This window comes from Taudactylus pleione, unplaced genomic scaffold (genome assembly GCF_031769625.1).
Source record: "Taudactylus pleione unplaced genomic scaffold, aTauple2 ptg000041l, whole genome shotgun sequence".
Taxonomy (NCBI): domain Eukaryota; kingdom Metazoa; phylum Chordata; class Amphibia; order Anura; family Myobatrachidae; genus Taudactylus; species Taudactylus pleione.
In genome coordinates, this window is record NW_028284443.1 from 18,025,630 (window position 1) to 18,041,689 (window position 16,060).

The 16,060-nt window shown below is 42.0% G+C and overlaps 1 protein-coding gene across 1 annotated transcript in view; it reads left to right on the forward strand.

Moving 5' to 3' along the window:
- The window catches only part of CTTNBP2 (cortactin binding protein 2), a 114,438-nt gene extending 102,777 nt beyond the window's left edge, over positions 1-11,661 (forward strand). The window contains exons 17-23 of the mRNA XM_088457680.1: positions 852-1,030; positions 1,309-1,514; positions 5,842-6,021; positions 7,265-7,322; positions 8,623-8,755; positions 8,974-9,072; positions 10,766-11,661. Of these exons, the coding sequence (XP_088313806.1) occupies positions 852-1,030; positions 1,309-1,514; positions 5,842-6,021; positions 7,265-7,322; positions 8,623-8,755; positions 8,974-9,072; positions 10,766-10,930 (1,020 nt within the window). The 3' untranslated portion in view covers positions 10,931-11,661. The remainder of the gene's footprint in view (positions 1-851; positions 1,031-1,308; positions 1,515-5,841; positions 6,022-7,264; positions 7,323-8,622; positions 8,756-8,973; positions 9,073-10,765) is intronic.
- Positions 11,662-16,060: the final 4,399 nt, after the last annotated feature.

A 16,060-nucleotide genomic window follows, 5' to 3' on the forward strand; every position in this document is an offset into this window, starting at 1 on the left:
TAGGTGGCCCCCAGCCATTCACTTTAAAGTTTCCTATTTGTGTGTGTGTGTGTGTGTGTGTGTGTGTGTGTGTGTGTGTGTGTGTGTGTGTGTGTGTGTGTGTGTGTGTGTGTGTGTGTGTGCGTGCGTGCCTAGCGTGGGGTGGTGGGGGAGATGAGTTCCACCACCTCTCCAGGACCACTTTAAGCCCTGAGTATCCCCACAGTGCAAAATGCACTATGCGACTTTCACTGACATCCACAAAGTGCAGGGATAAAGCAACTGCATATTTTAATCCTCGTCGCCAGTGTTAATCTGTCAGATGATATGTGAATGCATAACACCACATGTAATTTGTGTACTGGATAACCGCATGAACTAACAATGCGACTTTTGAAAACAAAAACACGCATTACACTTATCAGGAAGTAACAGTAACAAGTTCCAGGTTATCCTTTGAAATAGTGCTACAAATACAACACTGCATACACTACTATAAGCAACTACGGACAAATCACATAGCAGCAGGTTAGTGGAACTGGGCAGCAGGTGGGCATTCACACGTTTGCTAAGAGTACTGAGGGCTTGTTGTGGGTGTGTAGGTAGAATTGCTGCTTGAGGTGAACATACGCAGAGCTCTTGAAGATGCACACTGATATAGATGTCCACTATTTTCACATGGATGAGGGCAGTTACAGTCAGATAGGTGCACACAACTAACATGTGTAAATTTGCATCTATATCTGAGCAAGCTATGCAGCCGCATTTGCTTACGTCTCTTACTCAGGCCCATAATATACACACTTTAAGTATTTTTCTAGATCTGTTTACACATTCATAATGTATTGACTGCTCTTTTTTTTATCTTTTAGTTCAAGGGAAAACTCCCTCCACCCAGTGACCCAGTGTGTAAAGGTGTTGACTGGATATGTGCTGTCTGGCACCAGCTGAACTCCTGCTTGTCTCGCCTGGGCACACCAGAGGCACTTATTGGACCACAGCCATTTATGACTTGTCCATTAGTGCCTGGAAATGCTCAAATAATGGTGAAGTAAGTAATTTCTTCCTTTGCTGTACTTATATGGTACTAATGTGTTCAGAATTACAGTTCTCTGAAGAGAAAAAAGAAATAATTACCAAGCACATCAGCAATCGCTTGTCCGTAGCTTTCTAGCATATCATTGGTGTAAGCATTGCTAGTGGAAACACATACAGTATTTTAGGCACTTAAACCTTTTCACCTTAGGTTACTTGGTGGTTTTCTGGCCCTGGGTATAAGTGATTGTATCATTATCCATGTATGACTTCATCTATATCTATATTTTAAAGGTGGATGTCAAAATTGTGGAATGCTGTAATTGTTCCAAAAGTCCAAGAAGCAATCCTCTCCATTGCCACAATAAAAAGGCCCCCTCTCCTTGGGCATGTTACAGCCACAAAAACGCCAAGTCGTGGTCAACAGGCAATTGTTAAAGCTGCTCTCAGTATCCTGCTGAATAAAGCCATTCTACATGGCTGTCATATTCCCAAAAGTGGTAAGTGCTGCATCGTACAATAAATTATGGAGGTGATCTACAACAGCTTCAATTCCATTTCTTTCATTCATAAAAGGCTGGGATTTCTTCATTCTTTTATAGGTAAAGATTTACTGAACTGGTGACCTAGACCTCAGAGCTGTCAGCTTAAAGATTGTATATGTACTGTAATATAGTAAGATTCTATGTGTACCATATGCTGTGAAGTGAAGATCTTTTACAGAAAGTGAATGTTCTCAGTCCTTGATATTATTTCACATTCCAGCGCAGACTGACTGACAGAGGTCATATGTATATGTAAGAAGCTCAGTAAGAATTTTAAACCCGTGGCTTACGTGCGAATCTATATAAAATGTACTTTCCCTTCTTGTCCAACTAGAGCATGGTAAGGTGTATGGCTACTTTGCAGCCTTTGGATCTGTTTACAGGAAATCAGTCTGCACCTAGTTGGCAGATACACATGGTGTAAAGAGTCCAATCTACTGGTACCTACTAGTAAAGATTTTTAGTGTTTCTCCTAAAAAAAAAAAAAAAAAAACTGCTTGGTTTATCTTAATTTTTTACTTGAGTTATCATGTCTTTATTATATATATGTTATTATTTATGTGGGAAAGGTGTATCTGTGCTCTTCTGCAATAGTGCAAGTTGGCGCATGATTCATCATTAGGCATAGGATAAGGCCAATCTCTGCCATCTCTCAGTTGGTAGAAAATCATTTTATCTAATCTGTACTCAGCCCAGTCCATCCAGCTCCTTCCATTGTACAGTGCAACCGTTTGTGCACCCACAGAAGTCACTACACATATTAGGCTTTAAATCCGTTCATACCGCTGAAACTGGGTACATTTGAGCAATGTAGATGTGTGGTGCCATAACAGAGTACCAATGGCCAGTTGGAATGTAATAATGCTCATGTATCTGTGTTTCCTGATTTCAAGTGGAGATCCAATAGAGTCAGGTCTCAGTTGCTCCCCATTATGCGGCGGCTCTGAGACTTGAGACTGCCATATGCCATGCTTTTCTTATCTAAGGGCCTGATTCAGAGATGGACGCAAATGCCGTCACGACTGCGTCTTTTTACACAGTGGCTGTGCGAAACTATAGAAATGTCCCAGCTGCTGGAATATGTATTGAGATGCCCACTAGTGACTTCGCAAATCCACCGCTTGTGTACAAGGATGCAACCATCGAACATACATTACTAATCAACAATCTGAGTAACCCTATGGCTGCACAGAATGGCCGAGGTGTATGCAAACCGGGTGGTTTGTTACATCTCCGATAGTGTGAGATCTGCACATCTACAGATGCCGCACTGCACATGTGTATATCTTGTTCTGCGAGATCGACCCCAATCATGCTGTATCCATTTGGGTACAGGTAGGGGCCCCCAGTGGTCTCAAAAATGAGGGCATGTCTGGTCCATTTTTGAGGCGTGCTGAGGCCAGTGTCTACGTCTTCGAAACACCCCTTCACTGGCCCCTGCAGCATGAAAACAACAGCCATCCTGAGGATTACTCAGATGGGCGGTATTCACACAGTGATTCAATACCTCATCTCCGGGTGCAGCAGCGGATCAGAGAAGCTGTCAGAAAACGTCTACAAGACGCCTTCCGTGGCATTAGCATATTATTGCGGAGTCGATGTGTACAAAAGTCTCAGCGGCTGTAATAGCGTGCAACTCCGAATCAGGCCCTACGTTTTTTATGTCACCCCTTGATGTGGCCTTTTGGCTGGATCACCATATGCAGAGCCAGAGACAGATGGCTAATGACTAACCAATGCCTCAGCTAACTCTCACCCTGTGTAACTATATTGATTACATTCCATGTCATTTTATATTATTTACAGTACCTGTTTACTGATTGGAGTTCCCTTCTATTCTTTCTCTGTGTGCTATATCAAGATAATGCATATACTTTATATCTGCTGCTGATTTACTTGTTTTTTATGTGGGGGGAAGAGAACTTTTACACGCAAATTGCATGTCTTTATATATGGCTGTCCCCCTATTCATGCAGGACTAATGGCTGACGTTTGACCTGTGTCTCGGCTAATTCTTACCCTGCATAATTATGTTTAATGCATTTCATGTTGCGTTATATTATTTATCTGTTCAGTTTATTTTCTTTTCTACGCTTTTTTCTATGGAGATAATGTATATCCTATGCCTGATGGTCCTTTAACTGCTGTTATATATAAAAGGAGAATCCTAACAGGGGAACCAGCAATCATAAGCTGCTGTTTCCTACTTAGCTGGGGAGCCCCCAGTCTTGAGGTCATTTGATTCGTTGCTCCCATTACACCCATGGGTATTCTGTTACACTGGTTGGCCTTTTAGATTTGGGGTAGGGTTAGGTGTGGGGATTTAGGTATGCCACAGTTGGGGGATTGGATTGTTGCTGTTGTTTTTATTTCTTGAGCTTTTCTGGCATTTGTCACTTTTGTATTGAATGGCTCGTTTTAGCTTTATGCAGTTCGGTATATACGATTATTCTGGGATTTTGTCTTCCCCGCGCTTCCAAAGCCACCATGCCCAGAGAGGCCAATTTCCTGCATATGTGGCCCTGTTAAGTGGCTAATTCCCTTGAGTGGGAGGATAAGTGTTTTATTATTGTTTTCTATGTCTGTTATATGTATGCTGCCTTACATAAAGTATTGACATATGCTCGGGGCTCAATGATCATCTTAAGTGATCTTTTGTACTTAAGTAGCTCAAACAATATGGCTGTGATGTTATTTGCTTAAACAAAACTCATATGGTTGGAGGTAAACTTATGTTGTTTAAAAAGTCATGGGTTGGATGGAGATATCATGGCTCTCATACTACCTCCTCTAGGAGGGTTTCAGTTCTTATAATACATCTGTTTATTTTGTTTCAGGGGGCAGGTATGTCTTCATTGATTGTAGATTGTACTGCTTGCCTCCTCATTTATTTTAGCAACTTACATTCCCCCACCATATGCCCATGATGTTTTAAAACAATCTGCTGGGTTTGTTGCATAACGTCTGACGTGCCTGCGTACCCTTTGCCTGTTTGTTTACGGTTTCTTTTTTATATGCTTTTACCTGTATCTTAATCAGCTCCCCAGACCCCACAGATAGATCCATCTATTAGCGCCGTGGTTATAGATTAATTTAGCTGTATGTCCCTTGTACCTCTCTGTCGCCGGCCCTGCTCCTTGTTGCCCCCCTGACAGCTGCCCAGTGCCTCCATTTGCCTCTGGGAATTCCAACCCTGATGGAGAGCTTCAGCTGTCTGAAACGTCAGATTAGCACAATTATTTACTATTATGATTAGTATCTAAAAATCTAAGCTTTTAGAGTTTAGTGGTCTTTTTAAAATAATATTGTGTGTTCTGTAACTATTTCATAAAATCAAAGACTGACATTTACTGGGTAGGTTTATAAATAAAAAAGGAATAAAACCTACTTGACAAATGGCAGCAAAAGTGTGTTCTTCTTGGGTCTTCCAGTAACTTCAGGCAGATATAATATAAAAAGTATCAGAACTACTTGTTGTATGCCCCATAATAATACAGAAGGCGATCATTTTTGAGTTGAGCAAACCTTTTAAGTTATCATTTTCACACTTCAGATAACGTAACATCAGTTTCTTTGTATTTTCAGAGGAGGAGAAAACCTTGCCATATTGTACAGACACATTGCACTTGCCATCACTGGTCTGCTAGCTCAGTACAGTCACTCAGACAATTCTCACTGTAAATACATTTTTACATTGTCTCTTGCATTAGGTCTTTAATATTAACATTACAGACACAGGGTAGTGGTGGTGGTTGTATAAGAGACTCCTGAATTGAGGTTACTAGCCCTTCTTGCTGTTTTCTTGAGATATAAAGGGAATCCAGAATCCCTTCAGTATGAATAGTAGAAAGATAGGCATCTCATAGGTGCAGGTATACCTACTATAATTACCGTAAGTGTCTTTCTGGATATAACACAAATCTCTCTTATTTCTCCGATATTGGCGTAGACAGTGTTTAATAAAAGCGATTTGAGTTTCCAATAATATAAATAAATGACTTGTTTCGGTTGCAGCAGGCTTCATCAAATAGGAAACTTTTAAATGTTGCTTCAGGAGAAATCGTAGATAACTTGGAATGGTCTTAGTAGGAATTCAAATACCACCTGCATTGTAGTGCTCTGTGGTGCTGCAAGGTCCGTCCATGACTTCTCTATTAGTGAGACTGTCAGTTCTACTATGTCCATTCCAGGTCTTCTGCTGGCAATCTGATCATTGCTCTGTACAGAAGGTTTTTATTTTTCATACCGATTTAATTTAACATTATTACTTATGTCATTTCAGATATAGAGAAATATATATTGGATTTTAAAGGAGGAAACTTTTCTTTATCTATGAGTCCTACATTTAAGTCTGGAGGAAAAAAGAAGGGGGAGAATGGAGCCTGGAGAAAAGTCAGTACAAGTCCACGTAAGAAGTCCAATCTGAACTCCTCCTGGAACACAGCAGAAGAGAGAGAGCAAGGTCATGTGTCCAGTAATGTTATATTAGATGGATTTACTGTGTGGCCATCAGCCTGACCTTTCTGCATATTACTTACTGCAGTGGTTCCCAAACTTTCTTGAATTACAGTGCCCGAGAATATCGCTATTTATTTTTTACGGGACAGCTAGGCAAAGCTTCTTATTGAGAAATTCCTCAAAAAATTATTACATTAAGTAAATTGTGCTTACATGTCATCTTTAGGTTAAGTTATGTGGTGGACAGGACTGTTTCTGTCAGTCTATTTATATGACTGGCAGCCACCAGCATTTGACTTGGTACTGGACCATTAACCGATGGCACCCCTACAAGTGCCCTGCAGCATCTAAGGGTGTGACGGCACCCGGTTTGGGAATCACTGACTTACAGCTTTTGACTAGCCACAGTTTGATTTCTAGGAAACAAAAAGTTACAAGAACAGACAGAGCGCCGTTTACAGACATAAGCACAACAGTGACAAATGCCCTCTGTAATATAGGTCATCCTGCCTATAGTGTGCAACTCTGGCTCACACAACAAGCACTACATCACTGTGTCTGCTTGGATTAAATATGCTCTTTCTAGAAGGCCTGTGTTAAGCATACTGTATGTCTCTCGGTCTGCATTCTAAGTCTCAAGGCGCATACACACTTAACGATACGCTCCATGTGCAATATCGTTAAGTGTTTGCCAGGCTCAATGTCGTTAATGACATTGAGCCTATACAATGAACAATATCGTTAACTATATCGTTCAGTGATGTCACCAGCAACATCCCTGAACATGCACAACCTGCATGTTCAGGCGATGAAAGATATCGTTAATGATCTGCGGGAGCGCGCATTGTTAACAATATCTTGCATACACACTGGGCTATATTGTGAACGATTGAACAATAACGATATCGTTTTCGTTCACAATATCGAAGTGTGTGCGTGACATCAGGTAATATTCCTTTTTTATCTTTTTCTTACAATAGTTTTTTTAAGTTTAGGTTTAATATTTGTAAATCGCATGCTAATACTATCTAGTTGTTGTTATAATAACAATGTTATTCCTCTATAGTAGTGATCTGTTAAACTTAATGTTTCATTATAGCTTTAATGATTTCAGTATTCTGAACTGTCAGCTTACCTGCAGAGCAGTTGTGTATGAGTTACATTGGAAGCCAAGCCTGCTACACTTGTTATTGTAGTTGTATATTTACTATATAGATTTAATATAATCTATTTCATTTTCAATACAGCTGGCACTTCAAAGAATGAACTGAAGAACGGAAGCAATTCCTCATCGATCAAAAAAAAGTATGCTCACTTTAGGTCTTGCATGCTAGAAATGTACAGTAATGCTTTGTACCAGTACTTGTGAAGTATTAAATCCTGTTCATAACCAAGTAGCTTATCCCCTCCTGGTTCTCTGCAGTGGGGAAAGACCGATGCCCCCTAGCCCTCAACTGTAAGATAATAAATTATTAATCTCCCTGTTCCCTGGGTGGTTGTCTCCCTTGCAAAGCCTTAGTTACGGCCCTGGCAAAAGCTTTTGATCAAGTGCGGTCCTGAGCAAAATGTTGCTTCTAGTACCCCTCTGCCTTCTACTTCCCCTACCTCTTGTATTGTTTTGTTCCAAGCACTCAACATATATTGTCTCATCTCCATGTAGGGACTGGGTACTTCTAATATGTGCACTTCATATCCCACAACTTCCATGTTTGTTACATGGAAACCCTCCGCGGAGTGTAATATGTTTGTACAGTCAGCAAGGCAAGTTTATTGTAAGAGAAGTACTAGTATTATAGTTGATGTTGACAATATTCAAGCATTCTTGCAATAGCTTAAGTGGTGATAGCAAGGCCATATGTGGCTCTGGGCCTGATTCAGCAAGGAACGCACGCTAGCAGACGCACGCACCCAGCCACTGCGAGAATATGCTAATCAATGTATATGCACGGAGACTGCAGCACAAGAAGCAGACACCGAGCAAAACATAGCAGTCCACCGTTGCCATGATTGACAGCATAAACATTGGGAACATCGAGTGCCATCAAAGTTGCATGTAAGCTAAGGGTAGACCTGACCCTGTGGCAGGACTTGAGAGATTCCTGCATGCAGATAGACACCCAGCTGCGTGCAGTGCCGCTGAGATTAATTTATGCACGCCCCTGTAACGGCGTGCGAACGCACAGGCACGCCTACGTTCGTCTGACCACCCCCCTGTCACCACCCACAAACAACACATTCTGTCAATCAACATCGAAGGTCTCTGCTGGCTCCCTGTGTACTCCGAGAGAGCCCTTACCGTACTCCGCAACCTGTTCGCGCACGTGCAATGCGATGCATGCGCAGATAGCAAACATTGGCTCGCACTGTGCGTTCTCTCACTTGCGTTGCCTTCTGAATCAGGCCCTCTGTACAGTAGTTGCAGCATATATGAGAACCAGGTTAAGGTATCTGTAATAATCTGGATTGGTAACTGTAGATACTATAACAGTGGCACAGTGTTATATACTTTATATACTGCTACTAATGGTGTACTTCCTACTTAAATAACTTTGCTATGCTAAAGAAAGCATTTATGTAATATTTGTTTTCCATTCGGTAATACCAGATCTTTGGATGGTGACCAGCCTAGATCTCTCCACATGGAACAGAGGCTGTCCGTTGGCTCAGATGATGAGGTGGATCTTGTGAAAGAATTGCGAGCAATGTGTTCCAGCAAGTCCGAGCCAGACATTACCAAGGTAAGGAAAGTATGGCTGCTTTATGGAATGTATAATTCTGTATATACATCTCTGCCATGTAATATAATGCCTTCAGCCACCAGCACTATTCAATAGTGATGAAAAATTATTTTATTTCTGTGTCACCCAAATGTTACGTGTGGGCAGGATAAAACTCTAAGATGCTCTTACCATTTAATAATAGCATCCATATATGTTTTTGCTATTGTTTTTCTCAGATTGCAGACCTGGATCCTTGTCTGGTGATATTTAAAAGTCCTTCAATTGGCCAGAGTTCAGCAACGGTTAACAAACCATGTTGTCAGATGCCACATAAAGTAAGTAGACCAGACTACAGGCCTGTAATGATACTATATATATGTGAAGCGTATCCTGGTTATAGCATTTTGTTTTACTTACGTAGAAATATTGCCATAGTGTATGATGATTACTGACAAATATGAGGGAGCAAAGCTTGTGGTATACAACAAGACAAATTGTATGGTGCTCAGAATTGCCTGAATATAATAAAACTTATTATATCATTTTTAAAAATCTGCCACCTTGCAGTCATAGAATTATCAAGGAATTTGCCAATGCCTCCAAATCAACATATAAACACCAAAAGTACTGGCACCAGTGTACAGAAAGGTTATCAATCATATAACAGAGAAAAATGGGTTTCATAATCTAAGAACAGGAACAGAAATCTGAAGAAAAAAAAAAAATGTTGACAATGTTTTAATGCAATTTAAAATATACAATGTGAGTGATAGCCACTCATAAAATTCAGTCAATTTGATATACCCATCTGGACTCAAGCATGGATATCCTTAAGACCTGGACAGTAATGGTGGAGTGTGGGAACCACTGGTATATTCTATAATCATTTAAACCAGATGTTCTCAACCTCAAGCCTCAAGTTTTCCCAACAGGTCATGTTTTGGGGATTTCTGTCTGTGGAAGCAGATGGGATAATTACTGACCCAGCAATATAGATTAGCACACCTGCGCATGGTTACAGACATCCACAAAACATGACCTGTTGGATTTACCTGAGGACTGAAGTTCAGAACCACTGCATTAAAACATTGTTTATATATTTTTCTTTAATATTTGTGTTTCTGTTCTGGGATTATGAAAGACATTTTCACTATTTTATGATTGATAATCTTTCTGTCCCCTGATGACAGTACTTTTGGTATTTTATATAATAAAGGAAATATTAAATGGTTTGATTGGATATGTGTGAAAGTATCATCTAAACCTCCAAATGAAGTTCATAGTAATTTAAAATCATGTATTTTCTTTTTGTGAAAATGTTGTTTTGGTGCTGCTTGTCAGTGGAGAGGATCCAGCATACCTCCCAACTGCAACTATTTAGAGAGGACTGTCCTGACCTGGACGGTGGGGTGGTTTAGCATGTTGAAACAACCCCTCATTTGTTACCGTGCTGTCCCCTTCGTGTGAAGTGGTGGCATGCTTGTGCTTCCCCTGATTCTCTAACAGGAGGACCTATGGTTCTAGTCAACTCTAGGTTATTTTTAACTTTTTTCTGTGCTAAGTTGTGCAAAACCAGTGTTTAGCATTGAATATCCTTTGCATGTACGCCATTCCATTTTTATAGACATTTTCTCTTTTGTTAAAGTGATTAGTTACCTAAAAAAAATATACTCTTACACCTGTGTTCAGTGCATTTGTAGTACCTAAACTCCACAGGAAATGTAGCGGACAGCCAGTTCTTTGGGATGCTACTGATTTTGTTTTTTATGCTGTGCAGTGCTATGGTTGCTATTCGGCAACTATCTACAGTCTAATGTGAATGTCACTTTCTGAGTTCCCTGGACAAGGTTTGTATAATGCAGTCTTGTTGACAATACAGTCTGAACTTGCATTGGATATTCCAACCAAACAAGTGGCTAATGCATATCAACTACAGCATGAACAATAAGTAGGGAGATTGCATATCCTGTGTTTCTTTACCTTAATATCTTCAACCATAAACTGACCAAGCCCCTTTGTTCTCCACAGAATGGGGCATGTCCTCTCCGCAGCAGTCAGATGTCAGAATACAGTGACCAGAAGCCAAAATTAGAGCCTGGCTGTACAAAAGTCAAATCTTTGCTTCCTATACCGAGAAGTAACCGAAGGAGCAGCAGTAATACAAGGCAAACTAATTCTAAAGACTCTAAATAGGAGTTCTTGAGCTTGCACAACAATAAGGCCAACAAACCGAGATCTGTACATTTTGTTTATATATAATCCCTGAAGTGCAAAAGCAGCCTGAAATACGTCATTTTTTTTATAATGTATGTAAGGGTTGTCTAGCTGTAAAAGGATAAGTATTCTTTGTAGGGAAAACAATTTATGTAAATATGGAATTCCAATTTCCCTGTATTATAGTATGTAAATGGTGACACAAAATACTTTATATGTATATATGTTTATAATGTGTTGATGTAAGTTGTTTAAATTACATATTTGAGTCTTGCAAAACTTGGATGTTATCAACATTATTTTTTACAAAAAAAGCAAAAAAATTTTTTTGCCTAAAGTATTAATGACAGAGGTGTTACCACAGACCACATGCAGGATGATCCGACTGATTCCTGTGTTGTATTATGCACAGTTCTGATTCACATGATATCTACATGAAAGTATATTTAATATTCACTTTCTGTACTTGGAAAGCTAATACAGCATGGCAATAACTAGATCCACTGCCCCGATCAATGCACCTTTTTACACAAGCCATAGACAAAATGTTGACTGTTCTTTTATTCATCATGAATAGTTTTTGCTTCTTGTGTATTGCATAACTTGCTGTTTTTGTTGCTTGCTCGATTTACATTGTTGCTTCATTATTGTACAAAAAGAGTTCTTAATGCAATAAACACATTGTCTCCTGTCTTGATAGACACTATTAATTTTGTGCTGTATTGTCTATTTGTGTAGATGGGCTATGCAGTATACTATAAGCTGAAACATGGTACAGATTTATTCAGTCCCTTATTTAAATACATGGACATTTTTTTGTAAGTTTCTATCTATTAGATTTTCATTCATTACTGAACATCCAATCTGTGTACAGTACATGGGTGAAGATACCCTACACTTCCTGTTTAGGTCATCAGCAAGCAAGCTATGAATGACCGCCAATGTTATGTTTTTAGATTACGCTATAACAACCAATAGCACTTACTGAAAACTCTAAACAGAATATGGGTGGACATAAAACATAACAAATCCTGTAAGGTCCAAGTTACATGGTGTTCCATTCAGTTATGGAGCAGATTCTTCTAAAGCTCCCGTATTCTGTTCCTCTTGAGGTAAGGCTAATATTTCTTCTTCAGGGTCCATAGGTCTCCACAGGGAGACATTGGGGTGTAGGTGGGACCTGGAGGACCAGACACCAACAGCAAAGCTTTTCAATCCAAGGGTGCTTCGGTCCTTCCCCCTATATCCCCAGCCACAGTTTGAGGGCACTCATTGGTGTCCGGCAGGAGCTGGACCACCATTATAACAGAGGGCTGCATTAAGCAGCCCAAGCTTTAATTTTATGATTTCATTTACTTTTTATTTTTTACCAAATTCCCGAACAGCACCAGACTGTCCATCACCCCTCCGCAGCGCAGAGACACCAAGCTTTGCTAGGTACTCCCGGCGGGACTCCGAGGGGGACTAGCTACCAGGCTCCCCAGACTCCAGCCTGGAATCCAGGGGACAGGTACGGTGGAACCTCGTTCGTGGGGACCAGTGTCTTAGTGCAGTCTTGCCTCCGGTCTCGGGAGACAGACCGGAGGCGCTGAAGTGGACAACGGCTTGCCCACTAGACCACCGGGACCCGGGGGGTTAACATCAGCCAGGGGATAAGGCGCTCTTCCTGCAGCCCCTCACCAGCTCAGGGTGCCTTTCCACTGCGGTCTTGGTGACTTGTGCTAGCGCTAATCTCTACTTTCTATACTGTCAGTTTATACCTGTCCCATTTTTCTACTATACTCTGACATACTAAGGTATTGGGGGTTCATTGTACCTCACATCTGCTATATACGTGTGAGGACTATCACATACTATATACCGCAGTTGCACACTACACTGTGCCATATATAGCGTGGTTGCACGCTACATTGTGTCATATTACACATATAAGGTGTTCATTGCATTGTATCATATTGTGTATTCTGTTATTCTTGTGGCTATGGCTGGCAGAGGAAAGAATAACAACCAGTCTGATACTGCTCTTCCTACTCTGGTGTCTTGTAAATCCTGCTATGCGGGCTTAGCCACAGAGGACCTAATTCAGGATGGTCTCTGTATTAATTGTTACACAGCCCCAGGTCCATCAGCCCCGCTGTCTCTCCCTCAGGACCCACCCTGGGCTACCTTTTCACAAATTCTGGCAAAACTTGCGGACCAAGTAGCAGTCCCCGAGTAAGTTCCCTCTATGGGATAGTGACAGCAGTTATCCCCTGCAAATCCTTAGCCTCCCCCACAGAGTTTGGCTAATACCGCTACGGTTTTTCAGCAAATGCTGCAGAAAGATAAACCTTTAACCACTAAGCCTACTAAACGTACTATGATATTTTCCCAATCAACACAGTTATCTGATTCTGATATATCATCTGGGGAGGCAGAAGACACAGACCTCTCTAACTCTGACTCCATCTCAGGAGAAGAGGAGCCACCCTCTAAACTAAATATACCTGCTCTTGTGAGAACTGTTAAAACTATTCTACAAATAGAAGAGGATGAGCCCGCTCCTAAGAAAAAACATGCACTTCTTAAGCGACAAAGTTTGTTTTACCAGAGTTTCCTCACTCTGACCAGCTATCTGATCACATGAGTGAAACTTGGAATATGCCTGGTAAAAGGTTTCAAATTCCAAAACTATTCAGTTCCTTTTAACCGCTTCTAGCTACTGATTGTACTGTACTGTACTAAATGGGAAGTTCCCTCAACAGTGGATTCTCATGTAACACGTCTGGTTAAAATTGCCACCTTGCCCATTCATACTGCAACCTCCTTGAAGGAGACTACAGATAGACTTATAGAAGCTTGTCATAATCTATATACTCTTACTGTTACTCGTCCTACTATGGCTACGGCCCGGGTGGCAAAAGCCATTGAGAGTTGGGCATAGGCCCTGGAATATACTTTTTCCCCCTGATGCTTCGACGGAACAGCTGTCCTACATATCTCACATGAGAGATGCAGCCTCCTACTTAGGTGAAGCAGCTATGGATACGGCTCTCCTGATCTCCAGGATATCTGCCACTTCGGTAGTGGCCCGGCCGTATTCTTTGGCTACGTTCCTGGAAACCAGATTCAGAATCAAAACGGGCTCTAGAGTCTCTGCCTTATGCAGGAGACATCCTATTTGGTCCAGAATTGGATAAAATTGTGACTACTTTGGCGAATAGCAAGATGGCGTTCCTGCCATCTGCATATAATACAATGCTGCGGACGTCATCCCTTCGCCTTCAAGGCAAAGTCAAGGGTAATTCCTTTCAGCGGCAAAAGAAATCAACCAAGGCCTCCAAGACTAGGGCCAAACAAGCCTGGGCTAATAGACATCCACCTGCCAAGTCTGAGGACAAGCCTGCATTCTGACGGGGTGGGCCTCTCCCAAGTTTGGCATCAAACTACGTCAGATGCCTGGGCAAGAGAAGTGGTCTCCCACGGATATGCCCTCTCCTTCCTGAGGTGACCACCCCCCCCAACTTTTGCACAGGACCTCCATCGGACTCAACCAAGGCCCTGCTGCTCCAAAAAGCCATTCAGTCATTACTGAATTCAGGAGTAATAATTTGGGTCCCTTCCTCACAACGGGGCAAGGGCTATTCTACCCTTTTCTTAGTTCAGAAGCCAAATGGGTCTCATCGGCCTATCCTCAACCTAAAGTCTCAGAATACAAAACCTGGGCATCCTGATAAATTTGTTCAATTATCCTAGCTATGGAGCCTGGAGATTTTATGGTATCCATAGACATTCAGGATGCTTACCTACATGTACCTATACTGTTTCATCAACACGATCTCTGGTTTGCTACAATGCAGCAACATTACCAATTACCCCTCGAGTCTTTACCAAGATCAAAGCAGTTATGGCAGCCTCTTTTTGTCATCAAGGAATCGGACTGCTCCCATACTTGGACGATCTCTTTCTGTTGGCAAGCTCCCCAGAGACACTTCACAGCCATCTGCAGGTAACTATTGCCTTTCTACAAATGCACGGTTGGCTGATCAACTGGAAAAATTCTTCCATGACACCCACTCAAAGGATGGTACATTTGGGAGCCCTCCTGGACTCTCGAGTTCAGAGAATCTTCCTAGTGGCTGACAAGATTTCAGCACTACAGTACATAATAAGCAGACTGCTTCACAATCGCAGTGTCGATTCACTCTGCGGTGCAGGCCTTGGGATCAATGGTGTCCACCTTCGACATGGTGGAGTTTGCCCAGTTTCAACCCCAGGCCCCTCCAACACCTAATCCTCTCCAGGTGGGATGGGCTACCCCATCTGCTCAAATCCCAGATGATGAGCCTCCCTCCAGAGGTTCGCCTGTCCCTAGCCTGGTGGCTACAGACATTTGAACCAGGGTCATCCCTTTTGGATCCCGGACTGGGCTCTCCTTAACACTGATGCAAAACTCTGAGGGTGGGGTGCAGTAACCGGCCAGCACTCCTTCCAGGGCCGATGGTCCCCAGTTGAGGCAGTGTTGCCAATCAACATCCTGGAACTTTGAGCCATCTACAGAGCTCTCACTCTGGCTCAGCATATTCTGAAAACAGGCCAGTACAAGTACAGTCTGACAACGCCACGGCTGTGGCCTACCTCAATCACCAAGGGGGCACTCGAAGTCAGTTAGCAATGACAGAAGTGCCACGCATTCTCACCTGGGCCAAACGCAATCTCCAAGCCATCTCCGCAGTTCATCCCAGGGATTCTCAATTAGTAGGTGGATTTCCTCAGTCGTCACGACGTGCATGCAGTAGAATTGTCTCTACATCCAAAAGTCTTTCAGCTTCTAGTGGACAAATGGGGTCTTCCGGAGGTGGATCTCATGGCCTCCAGACACAACAACAATCTTCCAATTTGTGGAGCCAGAACAAAGGACCCCGACGCCTCCTTCGTAGACGCATTGTTGGTGAAATGGAACTACCATTTAGCATATCTCTTACGTCCAATATCCGTGCTTCCTTGAGTGCTTCCAAAGTTCAGACATTAGGGAGGCACAGTCATGTTAAAGGCTCCAGCCTGTCCCAGACATCGCTGGTACTCCAATCTTCAAAGGCTCTCCATAGATGTTCCTCTTCAGCTCACTCT